The sequence below is a fragment of the Equus caballus genome, chromosome 14 (genome assembly GCF_041296265.1).
Source record: "Equus caballus isolate H_3958 breed thoroughbred chromosome 14, TB-T2T, whole genome shotgun sequence".
In the NCBI taxonomy this organism is placed as follows: domain Eukaryota; kingdom Metazoa; phylum Chordata; class Mammalia; order Perissodactyla; family Equidae; genus Equus; species Equus caballus.
In genome coordinates, this window is record NC_091697.1 from 101,688,060 (window position 1) to 101,709,432 (window position 21,373).

Genomic DNA, 21,373 nt, shown 5'->3' on the forward strand with positions numbered 1-21,373 from the left:
CTCAATGTTCTTATAATCCTGAAAAAAAAAGAAAAAAGGGATGTATGCTATGAAATCTCCTTGGCTGAATATCAGGCACCAAATATTTAGATAACATATGTAACACCATGCTGATTACCGATAATGGCACTTTAGAAACTTTCTTTAATTGTTTCTGTTTCATTCAGAAGCAAATTTTTCCCTACTATTAGTTTTTAAAAAAAAAACGATTCCAACAAAGTATCCACAAAATAGATTCTTCTTAAAGTTATTTAAATCTCTACAATTTAGAGATTAGGCTGCCTGCCAAGATTTATTACTTTAAAGTTAACTGTAAAAGATATCCATTTCTCACTGTAAATAAAAGTTGTACCTGCTCAAAATTTACCTATATATAGTTAGGTAAAAGAAAAAAAGTAAGATTTACCTACATATACTAAATACTACATATCAAAATACTAAAATTAATAATTCTTCCAAATATAAATATTCATTTTTCCTAAAAAATATGACTACCTATCCTCAAAGTAGGCTCAAATCAAATTACTAATAAAGTTATCATTGTGTGAGGTCAATACAAGCCATTAAGTACAAGTAAAATATGGGTTTGGATTCAGGAAAGTTTTCAAATGTGTCAATAAATAAGGCTAAATTTTTACACAGTATTCTCAGCAGTTTCTCCATCTGTCCCTGTTATCTGGGTCCCCATGCAAAAGAAGGTGAAAAAACCTTTCAGCTGGAAACACCAAGATCTGATCATATACTACAGTATATGAAAAACAATCATGGTTTTTGGCTAAATATACGCGCTATCTACAAACACAAATTAGCACTGAGCTTTCGAGATAGGAGAAATAAAATTAAATATGGTACAGAAAGCAGATCACTAGTTCGTAAACATTTCAACAAAAACTGGCAATTCCTTAGGTTGTCCCCTTGCCATAATCTTTGTTACACATGTTTAACTATAGAAAAAGCTGGTACTAATTACTGAGTATTAGTATAATAAAAGTTGAAATTCATTTTTGATGCTGAATTCCTTTTCTCTTCAAATTAACTAAAATAAAACAGAACCAGGAAAATGTCATGCTGAAAACAACCAACTCCTTATTAGCATGTTAAATTACTACGTTTTTGTGTGTGGACACAATGTAGAAACTTCTGAATTTATAAACTGGCATGCTGATTAGGCAGTTTGAATTACTGATTCCTTTCCCTGAGTTCATTGCTTTTAGGCACATACTATTACCTGAACGTGGCCAAGAAACAACCGCCTAATAAAAGGAGAATAGAGGGGCCAGCCCCATGGCTGAGTGGTTAAGTTCGCGCACTCTGCTTCAGCAGCCCAGGGTTTCGCCGGTTTGGATCCTGGGTGCAGACATGGCACTGCTCATCAGGCCATGTTGAGGTGGCATCCCAAATGCCAGAACTAGAGGGACCCACAACTAAAAGTATACAACTATCTACTGGGGGGGGGGGGGGGGACTTGGGGAGAAAAAGCAAAATAAAATAAAAAATAAAAAAAAGATTGGCAAGCTGTTAGCTCAGGTACCAATCTTTAAAAAAAAAAGAGAATAGAAACAAACAAACTAAACAAACTTTCACCTGCGGATCTCTTCTGCTGAGCCCTGGTCTAGATTTTCTACATAAATTTACATCTCCATGGCTTTCACACTCTTGACAGACACATACATTATAAAGATAGAGCCCCAGGAATAAATTTAGCCAAGGAGGGTGAAGGATCTGTACATTGAAAATTATAAAACATTGATGAAAGAAATTGAAGACAACAAATAAATGGAAAGACATCCTGTGTTCATGCACTGGAAGAATTAAAACTGCTAAAGTGTCCATAGTACAAAAAGCGATCTACCGATTCAATGTAATCTGTATCAAAATTCCAATGGCATTTTTCACAGAAATGGAAAAAGCAATCCTAAAATTCATATGGAATCATAAATGACCCAGAAAAGCACAGCAATCTTGAACAAGAACAAAGCTGGAGGCATCACATTTCCTGAATTCAGTATGGATATTTCTCAAAATATTAAAAATAGAAATACCATATGACCCAGCTATCCCAGTACTGAGTATTTATCCAAGAACTTGAAATCAACAATCAAAGAGACTTGTGCATCCCTATGTTCATTGCACTATCATTCACAATAGCCAAGACATGGAAGCAACCCAAGCGCCCACTGACTGATGATTGGATAAAGAAGATGTGGTGTGTGTGTGTGTATATATATACACACACAATGGAATACTACTCAGCCATAAAAAAGACAGAATCATCCCATTCGCAACAACATGGATGGACCCTGAGGGTATTATGTTAAGCAAAATAAGCCAGACAGAAAAAGACAAACACTATGATTTCACTTACATGTGGAAGATAAACCAACACATGGACAAAGAGAACAATTTAGTGGTTACCAGAGGGGAAGGAGGTTGGGGGTGGGGTGGGCATAAGAGGTAAAGGGGTAAATATATATGGTGACTGACAAATAATTTACAAGTGAACTTTCACAATGTTATAAACTATTATGACCTCAATAAAAATTTTAAAAAAGCATCATTATTAAATATATATATATAGATAGATAGATATACACACACACACACATATATCACCTCACACTTGTTAAAAGGCTATTATCAAAAAGTCAAAAGATAAGTGTTGGCAAGGATGTAGAGAAAAGGGAATGCTTAGACACTGTTGTGGGAAAGTGAACTGGTACAACCATACTGGAAAACAGTACAGAGTTTCCTCAAAAAATTAAAAACAGAACTACCATATGATCCAGCAATCCCACTTCTGGGTATATATCTGAAGGAAATAAAATTACTATCTCAAAGAGATATCTGCACTCCCATGTTCACTGCAGCATCATTCACGGTAGCCAAGACACGAAAACAACTTAAATGTCCATCAAAGGATGAATGGATAAAGAAAACGTGGTGTGTATATACATATATATATATATATATATATATATATAATGGAATATTATTTGGCCATAAAAAGAAAGGATATTCGGCCATTTGCAACATGGATGAACCCAAAAGACATGATGCTAAATGAAATAAACTAAACACACAAAGAGAAATACAGCATGATCTCACTTACATGTGGAATCTATAAAAAAGTCAAATTCATAGTAGCAGACAGTAGAATGGTGGTTTTCATGGGCTGGGGGGCAGGGGCGAATGGGGAGATGTTGCTCAAAGGGTACAACTTGGCTATAAGATGAATAAGGTCTGGAGACCTAATGAACAGTATGGTAACTACAGTTAATAATAATGTATACTTGAAACTTGCTAAGACAGTAGATCTCAAGTGTTCTCATCCCAAAAAAATATGGTAACTATATGAGGTGATAGATATGTTATTTAGCTTGATTATGGTAATCGTTTCACAATGAATACATATATCAAAACACCATGTTGTATATCTTAAATATATACAATTTTTATTTGTCACTCATATCTCAATAAGGCTAGAAAAAAAGACTTCGTAGGAGATGTGGGCATACATATATTTTAACCACTTGAAATTCAGTGAGCTAATGCTTTACAAATATTTTATCCCCTTTTTCAATTTGCTCTTTATTTTAAATAAAGTAGAATAATGAAATTAAAAAAACAGTTTTTTTAAGATAGAGCCTCTGAGAGATCTGTAAGATATCTGTCCCTAAACTATTCCTCCAAGGGTGCCAAGAGGCTCCATAAAATTTGCTCCTTTCCAAAATGAAACATTACACAAGAAATCTTGAATAATTCATTGACAATCATCTTTTTATTTTACAATCAGTACCAAGAAAATCTCAGCCTAACTTCATCTCAACTTAAAATTCAAAATCAATTGCTTCAATTCACATATCTTCAAACTAACCAGAATTTCCAAATAAACTTAAAATAGATGGAATTCAGGAGTTCGGTTAGCTCTATTCCTCTACAGCCTCTTTTTTGTCCAGGCAACCATATATTCACCTAAAAGCTAGAGTGAAATAAAAGTTAAAATTCACAAAAGTAACTCAGATGTTTTTACTTAATGAGTTCTGTTTGTTCGAATAGCAACTTGAAAAACAGACAAAAGATTTTAAAATAGAGAAAAAGAATTAAACTCACAGGGTACTCATTTTTAAAAATCTAATTCTTTAGTTTCCAAAACACAGAATAAGAATTTTCAAAATAATTAAAACTTCTTTGAACAAAATCTCTCCCTAGAGCTGACTGAGTCAGCTGACTGACTTATTATTACTAATAATAAATTCATTATTACCAGTTTTAAGTGAGCCCTCTAAACTACCCAGCAAATACTGTTTCAAACCTTCTCCACCCATTTCTCTGGTCAGCTTGATTTCCTGCACACGGTAAATGCTATTTCAAACCTTCTCCACTATTCTCAAACTTTGGACATCCTACTTAATCCTCTTCACTCTCAATAGATGATCTTGCATAGTAATTCAGAGAGAAAACAAGAAGAAGCCACTCAACCATGGGAAAGCCATTAACTTCTCCATACCGTACCTACAAATTTCGTTCTATCTACACCTATCCTCTAGTTCCAAAAAGCTTTTCTCTTACCTTAAGCCACTTGCCTATATGCAGGACCCATGCTCTTTCCACCTTCTAGGGAACCTTATTCATGACTGTTCTTTTCTTTCAAGAATAGTCAATCTCCTCTCTATTAAATCTTTCCCATTAACATTTATATGTGGCTAAAGTTTCTCCTACCTTAAAAAAAAAAACTTTGTTCCAGCTTCCCACCTTTAGCTCCTCCCCTTCACAGCCAAACTTCCCAAAACAGTTGTGTACACTCAGTTCCCACTTCTGTTTTCCCCTTCTTTCCTCAACCAATCTGTCCTGGATCCAGGCGTTCTTCTCTCCCTGAACAATCAGATCCATATCCTTGGCTTCAATTAACACCTATATGCTGATGATTACCAAATGTATATTTCTGGTCAATACTTTTCCTCTGAATTCCAGATCTATATATATTAAACTATCATCTCTAAATATCTAATTGATGTTTCAAATGCACATTAAAGGCAACACATCCAGAGAACTCATCCTGCTCACCCTCCAACTCCTATTAAATACACACACACATAAGTCTTTCTCCTCTTCCATTTTGTTCTGTCTCAGTGAATGATACTACCATGCATCCACCTGTACAAGCCAGAAACTTGGGAGTATTCCTCACTATCTTCTGATGGTTCTCATCCAGGGGCCATTCTGGCCCCGAGGAGGACATTAGGCAATGTGTACAGACATTTTTGGTTGTCATAACTGGGAATTAGTGGCACCTAGTGAGTTGAAGCGATGAATGTAGCTTGACATCCTAGGATGTGCAGTCCCCCCAGACCAAAGAAAGCTGGTCCAAAATGTCAATAGTACAGAAGTTTAGATGACCTAATCTAATCCATCATCAAATTCTAACAATTCCACTTCCCAAATATAGCTTCCATCCATCAATTTCTGTTCATCTTAACTACCAGCATTTCCTAATTCAAGGCACCATTATCTTTCACCTAGAATACTATAATAATTTCACTACATCCACACTTGGGCTTGATCAACTTGTTCAACTTCATACAATGAAATCAAAATAATTTTAATTCATCTTTCTCCTCTGCCTTAAAAAAACCCAGAATAGCTTACCACTGTTCTTAGCTGAAGACCAAAATGACATACACGTCCTCACATGCTCTGCCCCGTCTCTACTCCTCCTACCACACTTCAGCCATTCTCCCTCTAATCAACCAAATTCTAGCTACTCTGGGCTCCTTCCAGTCCTTTGCATACTCCATGCTCCTTTCTACCTTAAGACCTTCAAATATGCTCTTCTTTCCCTCTAACGCATTCTCTTTACTCCCACCACTGGCACGAGTAAACTTCTACTCATCCTTCAGCTCTCAGCTCAAACATTACCTTCTCTAGACCATCCTTGAGACCTCAAATACATTCTCTCAGCACAGTAATTTTTCTTCATAGCACTTATAAATATCTTTAAAAAACTGTGATTTGCATGATTTTCTAATGGTTCTCCCTCTCTCTACACTGTATGCGCATGATGAAGAGACCGTGTATACTTAGCACAACATTGTAGCACACGGCTAGTACTCACAAATATTTATTGAATACTAAATAAATATAGAATCTAATCTACTCTAGGAGTTTCAACTGTCACTATTATTGCAGGTGACTTCAGGATTCATCTCTGGCCCTGAAATATATACTGCCAGTTCGTCTACAATATGTTTTTCTACAATACCAATTAGCTTAAAGACAACTGGTAAATAGGAAAATGATATCAATTTAACATGTTAGTTGGGTTGATTTGTACATGGAGCTGAAATTGTGGAATTATAAGCTTCAGGAGAAAGGAAAAAAGCCCTCAGCTCAGCTGCTGCACAGCCGGGAGTCCTTACAGATCTAAGACAATTTAAAAATAAGCATCTGCATCCAGGGTTCCTACCCAATAAAGCATACTCCCAGCCTCACACAGCTCTCTGCTGGTGTATTTCCTTCTGTGTCTACCTTTACAGCAGCCTCACTGATTCAGAGCTCCACTTTTACGTGCCTTATCTCAGTGCCCACCACAAGCTAGCATCTCAACTCTATTTTGTATATTTTTAATATCCCCTGAAGCAGCATCCAGTCCTGCGGTCTGTCCAAGTTATTTCCCAAGGTATCAGTTATTATTGTCAGTAGTGTTCTAGTTACAAAATTCTTTAGGTTTCGAGAAGTCTGCTCCAGCCCTATTTTCCCATAGCCCTATATTCTGAGTGTGCAATTTGCAGAACATGAGGTTTTTCAAGAGCACAGATGTTATCGCAGATTTTCCCAGTGTTCCAAATAGCTCTTGACTAGTTCCTCAATTAGCTTACACTGAAAATCTAGCTTCCTTATCTCTATTAGTAGGCCAGAATCAAATCATTGGAGTTATTGATGTCTCTCTCCCTCCCTCTCTCCCCTATATTCAATCACTCCACACATTTTATCAATTTGCCTTATGCACGGTCTCTTATATCTTTTCCACTACCATCTGCCATAACTGAAAGCTTCAGCACCTCTCATCTAAATGAATTTAATACCCTTCAAGGTAATCATCCACCTTCCCAGCCCTCCTTATTCCAAACCAAACTTCACTATACTGTAAATGCAAATCTGACTGTGCTATTCCTCCACTCAAAAACCTTCAGTGGCCTTCTACGGTGCATTCAAGGCCCCAAACCACTGCTCCACTTTTCACACTGAACATCCCATTGACTTTGCGCTGTAGCAGAGGTCAACCATACAAACCAATGAGCACACTGCTGGCAAAGAAAGACACTCAATAAACATTAACTATTACTGTCACAGATTACCCGGTATTACAGGCAGTTCTAAAAACATCATCTTGCTACTCTTAATTTTAAGCATCTTAAGTTCCTCCTCTTTGTATTATTAGAGACAAGGGTCAAATCTTGGTTGTGTCACTTACTAGCTGTGACCTTGAGCAAGTTATTTAGCTTTCTGAGCCTCAGTAAAATTAGGATAATATCCATGTCATGGGGTTGTTGAAAAGACTAAATGACATAGCATATGGAGAATGCCTAGAAGAGAAGAGACATCAATAAATGTTAGTTTTCTTAAAAAGTGTTCACTTACAGAATGAATGCAGAACTAAGTGCTTGCTTTCCTTCTCCCACAACTAGGCAGGTTGAGAGGAGCACTCAAAGAAACTGGTTTAACAACAAAATACATCTTTATTCCTCTGAGATAACTGCTTATTCCAAAAACACAAAATTTAAGAGTATCTCTTTCTATGTTACTAAGCAAAGAAAAAGTTATTGCTATGGAACTATACTTTACTAGATGATATATACTGACTAATGTGAATTATGTTATTAAATTTACTGAGTGAGACTCAACATATACCCAGTCCACATGCAGAACTAGTAGTTATTTAGTTAGTTCTACTAGTTAGTAACTATTACAAACATATAAGTACATGCAAAAATAGAGAGCTTCCATACTTATACATCATAAATTCCACAGAAAAATGGCCCACCTAAACACATATTTTGAAAACCCACATATAGTAAAAGGTTCTTATATATTCATTCAAAGAATTGGTCTGATTTGATTTAGACCACAGGCTTTCCCATTATAGCATTACAAGACTTTCTCTGAAATTGGAAAACAAAGAAAGGAGAACGAACAAGTAGGGAGGGGAAGGATGGTAGCAAAACATCCCAAGTTAATCTTTTCCCATTTTACTTTGCTTTTTTCTCCCTCTCACTGGTTTTGTCTAACTGCTTTTCCTACTTCACAGTAAGAAAAGACAGAATCTTTTTAATAAATAGTGCTGGGACAACTGGACTAACAGTAAAAGAATAAAGTTAGACCTCTACTTCATGTCATATATAAAAATTAACTCAAAATGGGTCAAAGACCTAAATCTAAGAGTTAAAATTATAAAACTCTTAGAATAACACACAGGCATGAACCTTTGTGACCTTGGATTAGGCAATGGTTTCTTAGATATGACACCAACAGCTTAGGCAAGCAAAGACAAGCAGATAAACCGGACTTCACCAAAATGGAAAGCTCTTGTGCTTCAAAGGACGCCACCAAGAAAGTAAACAGACAAACCAAAGAACTGAAGAATATGTTTGCAAATCATATATCTGATAAGCATTTAGTATCCAGAATATATAAACAACTCTCACAACTCAAGAATTTCTTTAAAAAATTTTAAACGGGCAAATTAACTGAATAAACAGTTCTCCAAGGAAGATACACAAATAGCCAAGATACAAATGAAAACATGATCAACATCATTAGTCATTAGGGAAATGCAAATCAAAAACTCCACTTCACACTCACTAGGATAGCTATAAAAAAAAAGACAGACAACAAGTGTTGGCAAGGATGTGGAGAAATTAGAACACTCATATACTGCTGGTGGAAACATAAAATGGTGCAGCCACTTTAGAAAACATTCTGGCAGTTCCTCAAAAAGTTACAGACAGAGTTACCACATAACCCAGTAATTTTACTCATAAGTATATATACCCATGAGAAATAAAAACTTGTCTACACAAAAATTTTTACACAGGTTTTCATAGCAGCATTATTCAAAATAGCCAAAAAGCGGAAACAGCCCAAAAGTCCATCAACTGAGGAATGCATAAACAAAATACAGTACATCTACACAATGGAGTATTATTCAGCTATAAAAAGGAATAAGGAACTAATACATGATATGACATGGACGAACCTTGAAAACATGCTAAGTGAAAGAAGCAAGACCACGTATCATATGATTCCATTTATATGAAATGTCCAGAACAGGCAAACCCATAGAGATAAAAAATCAATTAGTGGTTGCCAGAGGTGGGGCAGGGGTAGGGGGATGGGAGAGTGGTCCGGGGAAGTGATTACTATGGGGTACAAGGTTTCTTTCAGGAGTGATGAAGATGTACCAGAATTAGATAGTGATGATGGTTGCACAACTTTGCAAATATACTAAAAATCACTTCATCATACACTTCAGAAGAGTGAATTTTATGACGCAATTCTAACTCAACTACAGAAAAAAAGAATGATAGAGGAATAAAAAGCAGCACAACTAAGGAACGAGGCAAGTGTTCCTTTATGACCCAGCATTTTCAGCACACTTTCTATCTTTCAGCTCTAGGAACTCAGAGGAGTAAAACAACGTCATTACACTCTCTTCAGGCTCCTTCTCCTTAGCTTACAAATGTCATATTTCTCAAGAGTAGAGGAGATTTGAAAATGCAAAACAGCAAATTTAGGCCATAGACAATCCAAAAGAATGCAGATACTTTACATCATAAACTCTTCTATATTACCTAGAATTTTTTTTTTTGGTTTCACTAAATATGGGGGAGGAGGAGGAGATATGCTTCTAATATTAGTGTTAAATAACTACTGTCTCCAACGCTGATACTGTCATTTTCCAAGGACTATAATTTAAATAGCTTCATTTCATTTATTTGAAATGTTTTTGATAAATCTTTCTTGATCATATCACTTTGTATTTCTTCCTCAGTGACTCCTGGATTCTCTATTTCTGACATTCAAAAACCTCATAAAACACAAATATCCCAAAAGAAAATGCTTTTTAACACTTCATTAGAATACCCACGTGAAAACTTGTTTTTCTGTAATAAGTAAGAGAGTTCTAAATTAAGAAATCAAATATTTTGGGCTCTAATCTCAGGTTTTTATGAATCAGAGAAAATCTGATTTCCTGATCTGAAAGTTGCATTTCCATAAAAGAACATTTAACAATAATCAAAAAATCAAATTTAGACAAAAAATTGTGTTGAATACTACTTTAAACAGTGCAAAAAAGACATGTTCTACTTAATCCAAGACATTAGATATTTCTGATGTTTTTAATACATTATTTATATTAACTTCCCAAAAGGTAAAACTAAAATCTACATTATTATTACCTTATCTTTGGCCTCAGGCAGTGTGATTTCTCTAGGTTCTAAAAATGGTATTTCTCGAAAGGGTGGAACACATCTGACTATATCTGGCACATAGTGTGTATGAAACAATGGTGGCATTGAGTATCTTCTTTCACCTGATAAAGGCACTATGTGGTTAACTATAGTTGGCTCTTGGTGGGGTGAATGAAAACGCTGCCGTTTACCATCAAGAGGAAGGTTTTTCTCATCGCTTAATCTCCTGAAAACAAGCAATATACCTTAGTGATTAAAGACATAACTTTCTGATAACAAATAGAAAACCATTAAAAATATATACATAACAGATGACAATATTGACTCTTCCAGCAAGGCCACGTTACTAGCTCTATATGAATCTTAAAATATTTATTTTCAGCACAAGAGATGCCTTAGAAAAACACGTTAGGAAAAATGAGAAGTAATAATGCACATAAAAAACCCCAAACTACATATACACATCAGAGTTAGTCTCCTGCATTTGAACCACCCCAATGTTTCATCTCAGCAGTGAAAACTTCCTACTTATAGAACCACTAACAGTAAAGGATCCAAACTCTAACACAAGGAGGATAAGATTAAGTGAACTGGGTGCTATAAATTAAAAAAGGCTCTTTGAGTCCACCCATGTTCTGGCTCATCAGTAGGAAAAACCAAATTAAGATATATTTATGGGGCCGGCCCCATGGCCGAGTGGTTAAGTTCGCACTCTCCACTTCAGCGGCCCAGGTTTTCCCCCATTTGGATCCTGGGCACAGACATGGCACTGCTCATCAGGCCATGCTGAGGCGGCATCCCACATAGCAGAGCCAAAAGGACCTACAACTAGAATATACAACTACGTACTGGGGGGCTTCCGGGGGAAAAAGAAGAAGAAAAAAAGAAGATTGGCAACATATGTTAGCTCAGGTGCCACTTTTTAAGAAAATAAAAAGAGATATTTTACTTTTTGAAAAAGCTATAAAGACATTGGACAACTAAGAAAATTTGAAAATAAACTGCATTTCAGATAATAGTATTGTATTAATGTTAAATTTCTTGGGCTCTTTGAGTCCACCCAATGTAATTTGGCTATACAGGAGAATACCCTTATTCTTAGGAGGAATGTACTGATGTGCTTTGGGGTGAAGTGAAATGATGTCAACAACTTTCTTTCATATGGTTCAGAAAAAAAACATAGGGGTAGGAAGAGAAAGAGGCAGAAAAAAAACAAATGAAGCAAAACTTTGAAGAATCTAGTAAATGGCAGATAAGTGTTCATTGTACTATTTAAATTTTTCTGAAGGCTTAAAAATTTTCAAAATAAAAATGCAAAGGGAAAATAATTAAAAGTAATTATTTGTTGGAAAAAATTTATTTCATTAATATAAAAAAGTTGTTCATGTATGTAATTCTTTACGCAATCAGAAATGGTCTAATTCCTTTTAAGCTTTAAAATTCTATGGGACATAGCCACCTGAAGGTTTTTATTACAATACACTTTTGGGATTATGCCAATTCCTCTCTCCTTGACAGACGCACAAAATAACTGGAACTCCTACTCACAGGTAAAAGTGTATACTGCTAAAAACATAAGAGCATATTTAATTTTTTTTGAGGAAGATTAGTCCTGAACTAACATCTGCCGCCAATCCTCCTCTTTTTGCTGAGGAAGACTGGCCCTGAGCTAACATCCATGCCCATCTTCCTCTATTTTATATGTGGGACGCCTGCCACAGCATGGCTTGACAAGCAGTGTATAAGTCCTCACCTGGGATCTGAACTAATGAACCCCGGGCCACCAAAGTGGAACGTGCAAACTCAACTGCTGCACCACCAGGATGGCCCCATTTAATGTTTTTTAAACATAAAAGTAATTTTGAGCTTTATATGCTGAATATCTTCTATTGAGAATGCCAATTTTTGTTTTAAAAATATGCGTAACTATGAACTAATGGAATTTATTTTCACTCGTGATTCACAAATGAGCTATCAAGGCAACTTCCAAAAAAAAAAATCTGAATAAAGTCAATACTTTTAGCATCATTATATGGCTTTCCACAATGACAACTTTGAAAAACAACTCACAGTGCTTCTAAGCTTGGGATACAGAGACAGATCACCTGGGTTCAAATCCCAGCTATGCCACTTCTACCTGACTGGCTGGCTACTTACCCTTGTATCCTTTAGCTTTATCCTCATAGTACCTACCTCATAAAGTGTTGTGAAACTTAATCAAATCATTATTTGTAAAGTCTACAGAACAATGCCTACTACATAGTGAGTGATCGACAATTCTTAGCTAGTGTTATTTTTAATTGGACATAAAAGTTATGGAATGTTCATATAGGCTTTAAATAGCAATATCTTGTAAATATCGCCAAATCTTATTTTAATAAACACCTCCAAAGTTCTATTATAATTACTTTTTGATACATCGATTTCTTTTAATCAAATTGGTTAAAATTAATTAGCTCCTGAATTCTCTCTAGAAAGCTTTATGTCATGTAGAAATTTCCACTATAATAACATTTACCATGGAAGCTTACCTGTATAAGATTTAGATAAATAGTAACTGTACTAGAAAGGTGTTAGGGGCTGAATTGCATCCCCTCAAAATTCATATGTTTAAACCGAAAACAAACAAACAAAAACGTAGTTATCTGAAGAAAAAGAGCTTCATCCCATCTAAAACTTATAATGGCAGGAATAAATCAACAAAACTATCCCTTAAAATCTTTTAACTACATAGACGTTTTAAAATTCTGTGACAGGACTGAGCACACCAGTCCCAGAAAACAAAATTTAGGGCACAGTGTCCACATAATTTTAATACAAGATAAGCTGTGAAACAGTTCTCAGATATGCAAAATTTTCTTTTAAAATAAGTAAGAAGTACTTACTTCCTTCCTCGAAATAATGGGGAAGTTGAGGTCTGTATTGGACTGACATTTCCATACGTCAGCTGCTGTAATGTCACAGCTCTAGACAAGCTACCAAAAACAAAAAAAGAACAGTATTAATATTTTTTTCACTTAAAAACAAAAAACCAGTTGCAGAAAAACTAAATATTTTACTGATCAAAAGAAAACAAGACATGATGACATTTTCCCTAACTTCGAATATTTCATATAAAAAGGGTTTGTGTCAAGTAGAAAATTAAACTTACAAAAGATATGGGCCAAAATATCACCATACTTACTCTGCGTTCTGAAAGTTGAACTGGGCATCTATAAGCTGCTGGTGTGAATAAAGAGTTGGTGACAGGGCGAAGAAGTTTTGTTGTTGTTGATGGTTTGGCGTGAAAGGCGGGCGACCCAAAATTGAGTTTGGGAACATGCTCTTGTTCACTAAAAGTGAACATGTATTCTTCTACCTAGAATAGTTTTAAAAGACAAATTATTACAGCTTAAAGATACTGATCTCCTTGGTAACCAGTATCTACTATTTAAAACAATGTTACCAAGTTATAAACTTCATCTGCAGTTATTTTTAAAAGTTTAAATAGATCCCTTAAGTCACATTATTGGTAACAAAAAAACTTACTAATAATGAATTTTAAATCTAGATTAACCATATTATTATTCAAATGAAAGTAAGATATATGCAAGTTTCTAATTTTCTGATAAACTTTTCCTAATAAGTTTACCCTATAATCTCTAAATCCTTTAGAAATCAAGTTACCACCACATACTCTGATAATAAAAAAGCAACCACCCAAGACAGACATATAATGAAATCCTACAGATTCTTACATTTATTTCCAATCTAATTTATTCAAAAGTATAAGCCATCATATGACAATCTGATTCCTAGGACTTAGATCTTAGAGATCTGATCAAATAAGGGAAGGAATTTGTATTGCCTAATAACTATTCATAAAATTCTGAGATTCCCCTCAAAGTCTAAATAACTTATATAAAGGACTTCCAATAAAAGAGGGCTTGTTCCACAGGAATGGGGAAAACCTATATACAAAGCAATCAGAACCAGGCAGGAGACTAGCTATTTATTCTTTGCAATGAATAATTCCCAAAAGGCTGAAAACTTACAAAAAGTAGGATAAGGTAACAAACTGAAAACAAGTATTAAACAAAGTCTACAAAGTGAAAATAGGATTCCCAGCCCACTTTCCCAAAGCAGGCAATTAGAAAACTGATCTATGGAACAACTGAGAAAGAAACCATATAACACAGTAACCAGAGAACCTCTAACATGGTAACAGTTTTCCACCAAGGAAAAGTTAAGCCTGCTAGTAACCTACAGTGGGGCCTAGTACTGAATTGCCCGCCAAGGCACACAGAGTTTCCAACTAGATTCCTAGCACCTCTCACTTAAAATGGACATCCATGGATCACCAGAAGGAAAAAAATCTAGAAGTAAACAAAAACAATGCCAAGGACAAATAAAAACTCAAAAGAAAATCTCCATAATTAATGAAAGACACTGCATACATAAAACAAGAATTTGCTGTTTAAAAAGCAGAAAAGGAGGCTGGCCCCATGGCCCAGTGGTTGAGTTCACACACTCTGCTTCAACAGCCCAGGGTTTTGCTGGTTCAGATCCTGGGCGCAGACATGTCACTGCTCATCAGGCCACATTGAGGCAGCATCCCACACTGCCACAATGAGAGCGACCCACAACTAAAATATACAACTACATACTGGGGGATTTGGGGAAGAAAAAGTTGGGGGGGGGGGGCGGTGGAAAGCAAAATGGCTCTTGGAAATTAAAAAATTGAAAGTATAAGTTAAAAGGTAAAACTGAGGAAATCTTTTAGAACAAAAAGTTAAAACTGGTGAGAGCAGAAGGCAGGCAGGACAATAGGAGAGGGAATATACCAGAATCAAGTTATGTGGTCCAACACCCAACATAACAGAAATTTCAGGAAGAACAGAGAAAATACAGAGAAGATAATTACTAAATAAACAAAACAAGACAATTCCAGGACTGAAGAACACCAATCCTTAGATGTAAAGAACCCAACGAGTACAAAGCACAGTTAAAAAACAAAAAAAAATATCAAGGCACATTATGGTGAAATTTCAGAACATGAGGAAAAAGAAGCTTGTAAAATATTACAGAGGAGGAAAATGTTATAAACAAATGGCTTTGAACTTCTCAATAGCAACAGTGGAAATCACAAGATAATGAAGACACTGCCTTGAAGTCTCTGAAGGAAATGTTCTCAGGTTATAATTCTATACCCAGCTAGACTATCACTGCAAGGGAGAATAAAAACATTTTTAGTCACGTAAGCTATCAAAAAAGAAAAGGAAAACCTGGGATCTAGGAAAAGGGAGACTCAACACAGGACAGAAACAAAATAAATTCCCCAGGATAGCAGTGAAGGAAAGCTAACAGCTTAAATTAGAGCCAGAGGATAGAAGGCTTCATGAAGATATCCAAGAAGGAAAAAAATTAACTGGTAGATTACCTAAAATATTTGATCATAGAGAGGAATTCTGCTAACAGAGCAGAAATAATTATAGGAACAGAAAAGCAGCAAGTTAAAAACAAAAGAAATTACTAAAGTACAGAAAAAAAACACACTCAAAAGTTCATATAAAAAAGAAAATAATATTCACTTATCTACTTGGTCCTCACAATAACAAAAACATTGAAAATACAGATTTAAACAGAAATTGTAATATATTTATTATATATCATTTACCACATATTTACTTAAAGAGTAAATATATTCCTATATGTTATAAATATTCACACGTTTATATACATCACAATTTATGATGAGAGAGGGTACATAAGGGTGCTAAATCCACATCTTCAGTAGACGGCAATCCAAAAAATGAGCTATAAAAGTTTTGTTTTGTTTTGTTTTTAGAACAACAGAGGAAAACAACACATAAGCAGTTAAAAGAAATGGTAGCTGCCTAGGGACTGAGACCAGATGGCTGGAAAAACTGGAGCAGGAGACAACAGGAGAGAAAAAGAGGAAGATCTGGAAAGAAACAAATCACTCATACAAACTTTGTTCCTTACTTTTTCAGTTCTTTAAGATTAAAATTCCCTAGTCTGGACACAGATAGCCAAGATTCACCAGTCCAAGGTTCATAACAGACTGTGGACAAGAGTCCCAGGCCACCATCAGATCTCATCCCAAGCGCCCGACTCTCTAATTTGGACCAGAGACAAGGTGTTACCTCCAGAAAACAGGAGTTTGTCAACTTTCTTCAGCAGGCTTTCTCTCTTATTGTAGGACATTTTTTTAAAAATCAATCCTATCATATCTGCTAAACTGTACTCCCTGATTTGCACTGCCCAGAGGAAATGGAAAACATCTTGCACAAAGCAGGATTCCAGAGAATCCTTTATTAAAAATACACTCAATAATCACAGAATGCCAGTTTCAAGACTGGCAACTAATGCCTTGTTCTACCCTTTGCCCGGGTTCACACTCTTTCTTGGTCTTCCTTACACTGCTTCATTGACCCAAATCCCCACAAAATACAACTCCTATTTCATAGGATTCGTGAGAAAATGACATTAAATACAATTCATTATAACAAATTTTGCTTGATATTTCATTTTGTTCGAATACAGATACTACAGATCTAATCAAACAAGGGAAGGAATTTGTGTTCAGAAAAACTATACTTAAAATATTCTAAGATTTATTTAAATCAGTTCCTAGTTAAAATTCTAGACACTTTGTTTATAAATACCATGCTTGTATTTTTCTTCTGGAACCAAATAAAGTCCTAAACACAAGCATCCAGACTCGAAGACCCAAAATGACACCATAACCCATACCTCACTTTATTTCTATCTCATCACACAGTCAGATCCAAAATAAGAATAAGTTAAAAGATATCTTGTGGCCCAGAAGTACTCTACAAAGCTAATGACCAAATTATCCAGGGCTTAAACGCTTAGAATGATTCCGTAGCCTAAAGTTTACTCTAGGGCAGACATCTAGGTCAGCCTATCCTAAATTTCCAGATGAGCATCGAATCTTTGAGTCCCTCCAAAACACAATATCCATTAGGTTCTCCTCAGCATGAATCCTGGCCCTCGAGTCTGGCTCTTAACCATGCTAGCCCTGGAAGTGGAGAGGATCATTCCTAGGGAATTTAACCAGCGGCATTCAATGCTCCTCAGCAGAGGTATCCTGCAGAACCATCTAGAGGAAAAGAAGCAAACCAAAAGCCCATGTATTTCAATTCTGCTTTCTAATATTTTTTCTAACACATTTCAACATTGATTTTGATGAAGATAAAAATGACACCAAAATAATAATCTACCATAAACAATATAAGGGAACATTTTTAATTTTAAAGATATTTTTTCCTTTTTCTCCCCAAAGCCCCCCGGTACATAGCTGTGTATTTTTAGTTGTGGGTCCTTCTAGCTGTGGCATGTGGGACATCACCTCAGCATAGCCTGACAAGCGGTGTCATGTCCACGCCCAGGATCCGAACCCGTCAAACTCTGGGCCACAGAAGCAGAGCGCTTGAACTTAACCACTAGGCCACGGGGCTGGCCCCACATTTTTAAAACAATATAGAGTTTAGAGTATAAAATCCAGCAAAACTATTACCATACTAAAATTAATGGGCCCTCCAAAAAATTTTAAACCTTTTTCTTTATATTCTGAATGAAAGTTTTCTTCACTAAGTAGAGAACGATCTAAATAGAACATTACTCCACATCAACTGTGGTAACAGGTATATGAAATTTTATGATAAATAAATAAAATCGAGGTATTGGTGCTACCCTATTTTTCTTAGCTTGAAAGTTACTAGTGTCTCCATCTGTACCTAACTATAAAATAGAATAATCTAGGTAAATGTTGAACTGTTTCAAAACTGGTGCACTAGTTCTTGCCTTAAGGAGAGACTCTTAAGGGATGCTCTTGACGAAGGTTGACCCAACGGGAAATTCAGGTTTATCTGTAAACAACGAACACGAGACAAGGCTGTAACGAGCGGTTTATAAAGTAATTCCTAGTGATACGGTATTGGGTCCTGTAACCTACAGCGTGAAATTTCCGTCCTAAACCAATCTCTCCTCCAGCGAATGAGAGAACACTCAAAGGTACATCATTCCTTCATCAGGATTCCCTGGAAAGCAGAATCTAGCCAGCATAAACGCCAGAAGTGCAGTGGCCAAATCAAGATATCCGGCCACTTTGTCCAAACGCCTTTGATCTCCTAAACTCACTTCTCTTCTCCGCAACGCACAAAGTCCAGTTCCTAAACCCTGCTCACTCACCGCCAAAACCACGGGCAGGTTTTGAAAAGCACATTCCTTTTTACTAAGAACTAGATTCCATCCAAGTGTTAAACAATCGAGTCACATGGCTCGAAACGAACATTTCCAAAATGACCGATAAACGGACTGTTTCACATGGAGCCTGTTACACAACATTTCCAGATCAGGCATAATCGGGGTATCACCCCGACAAAGTGACGTTACTGTTATTGGCCATCAGCACGCATCAAGAACCTCTTGGCTGCTTATAATCAGTACATGTTAAAAGCCTTGTGGTTATAAACCACACACTCTGATGGTATTTACAGAAACAGTATGTTACCGTAACACAAACACACAGCGTTCAGCTATGATCCCTTTCCTCACAAAATCATACACCACGCATCTGAAAACAAGTTGCCAACTGAGCTTGAGTTGTACAGTTTCTCTTTGTCTCTTGTTTTGTTCGCCCTGTTGGTACACGCAACCCAAAGAACCGCTATTTTAAACAAAGAGCGAGCGAGAGAGAACAAGACAGGGCACCTGGACCGTCCACAAGTCGTGAGACACACGAACCCCCCGTGTTCTGGCCCAGAAAGAGGCGCAGAGCCTACCCACGAAGGCCGACCGGGATCGGAGGGTGTGGGACGAGCCGCCGGAGTCCCACCCCGCGCACTTCCCTGTGAAACGGAGAGCGAGGCAATGCCATGCCCGTTTAACTAAGAGCCTGAAACGTTAAATTATTAATCCAGATATTTACCTTAGTTCTTCACCACCCTTTGAAACACCATGCAGGGGTCCCGAGCCTATCTTCCTTCTCGGTCCTAGACGGAGGACGGGGCGCGAGGAGGAGAAAGGCGTGGAAAGAGTAAGCGGTCCTGAGATTCTTCAGAAAGTGCAGCAGCCGGGTCCGCCCCGCAGCCCGGGATCGCGGAGAAACGGCCCGAGCCTCCCACGCAAAGCAAAACAGCAGAGTTTCAGAGAAAGTTCCCCAGGCCCCGCCCCCGGCCTGGGCCCCCAGGGCGGCGTCCCTCTCCGAAGCCCCCTAACTCACGGTGTCCTCGGGCAGGGCTAAGCGGGGCCGCCGGCACTGCCGCCCGGGAGCTCCCAGGCCGGGCCGGCGACGGCGCGGCTTTCGCCCGAGCCAGAGGAGGTGGTGGCCCGCGGAATGGCTAGGCCCGGCTCCGGCTCCGGCCCGCGATCTGAACTCCGGGCTCGGCGGCCCGGGCGGAGCGACACGACAACAGGCAGGGGCAGCACGGAGGTGGGAGGTTGGGGGCAGTGGCAAGAAGCGGAAGACCAAAAAGTCGCCGAAAGAGCGGCGTCGAAAGCCCTGTCAGAAACACCCGGAAGACCGACGTGACCCCGGATGGGAACAGCGAGCAGGGAGCAGGAGGTCACACTTCCGGCAGCCGCCTCGCCCTCGCCTACGAGCTCTGTGCTCCAATGCGCAGGCGCACGAGTGCTGCGCTCGCGGCTGAGTGGAGGTGTGCGGTCAGCCGCGGTGAGCGCGAGCCGCGGGGAAGGTCTGGGCCTGCCCGAGACGAGGGGACCTGGGCAGTCGGCAGACGGCCGGCCGCGGAGGGCTGCTCTGGGCCCCGGCTCAAGCTCATGCGCTGCAGCTCTTGTTCTCATCAACATTTTTTCTCGTCCCTTGTGTCTCCGCCAGGTGACTGCTCAGAGAAGCTGTTCCAGACCCAGTTTTTCCTCACTCTTCTGCGCCGATCAGTATTAAGCTTTCCTTGATGTTTTTCTTCTCCAGTGACTTGAGAGCTGCCCGAGGATAAAAATGCCTGTTTTATCTCTAAGGCCCAGACTCAGCACCCTGCCCATAATAATAGCTAACATTCCCTAATTCAACAAATATTTAGTGTTTCTTCTGGAGCGAACTTTTTTTTGTTTGTTGGGGATTTTTTGGTGAGGAAGATTGACCCGGAGCTGACATCTGTGCCAGTCTTCCTCTATTTTCTATGTGGCATGTCCCGACAGCGTGGCTTGGTGAGCGGCGTGTAGGTCCGCCCCCCGCCCCCATCCCAATCAGCCGACCCTGGTCCACGGAGGCAGAGCTCAGGAACCTTAACCCCTAAGCCGCTCTATCGGCCCCTTGAGCGAACTTTATTAGTCGTGGAAAGATCTAAGTTGTTGACTTTATTGATGTAAATCTGTTAACAATACTCCTTTATTGTCCTTTTAATATCTATAGAATCTCACCCTCTCATTCTTGAAATTGGTAATTTATCTCATCTTTTTTCCTGATCAATCTGGGGAGAGGCTTATCAACTTTACTGATCTCAAATCTCAAAGCCAGCTTTGCTGTCATAGATTTACTCCTGCTTTTGTTTTCTAATTCATTGATTTGTGCTCTTAGATTTATTGCCTTTTTTCTGCTTTTGTTTTAATTTTTTAAGTTTTTTAAAAATGATTTTCTGGTTTTCTTGGAAACCGAGGTCATTCATTTAAGATCGTTCTTCTTTTGTAATATAGGCATTTGGTGGGATGTGTCTCTCAAAGTACTGCTTTGGCTGCATCTCACACATTTTGATTTACTGTTTTTCATTTTCCTTCATTTCAAAATACTTTCTAATTTCCCTAAAGATTTTTCTCTTTGATCCATGGGTTATTTGTAAATATGCCATGTAGTCTCCAAATATTGAGGGATTTTCCAGAGATCTTTCTATTATTGATTTCTAATTTAATTCCATTATGAT

At 37.7% G+C, this 21,373-nt stretch overlaps 1 protein-coding gene across 2 annotated transcripts in view; it reads right to left on the bottom strand.

Annotated features, from left to right (window-relative positions):
- Positions 1–20,036, bottom strand: part of TENT2 (terminal nucleotidyltransferase 2) — a 61,604-nt gene extending 41,568 nt beyond the window's left edge. For both annotated transcript variants that reach the window (XM_070234628.1, XM_070234627.1), the window contains exons 1-5: positions 19,720–20,036; positions 19,426–19,489; positions 13,654–13,827; positions 13,355–13,444; positions 10,458–10,695 (exon numbers count right to left, since the gene is read on the bottom strand). In XM_070234628.1, the coding sequence (XP_070090729.1) occupies positions 10,458–10,695; positions 13,355–13,444; positions 13,654–13,790 (465 nt within the window). In that variant the 5' untranslated portion in view covers positions 13,791–13,827; positions 19,426–19,489; positions 19,720–20,036. The remainder of the gene's footprint in view (positions 1–10,457; positions 10,696–13,354; positions 13,445–13,653; positions 13,828–19,425; positions 19,490–19,719) is intronic.
- Between the last annotated feature and the right edge of the window lie 1,337 nt (positions 20,037–21,373).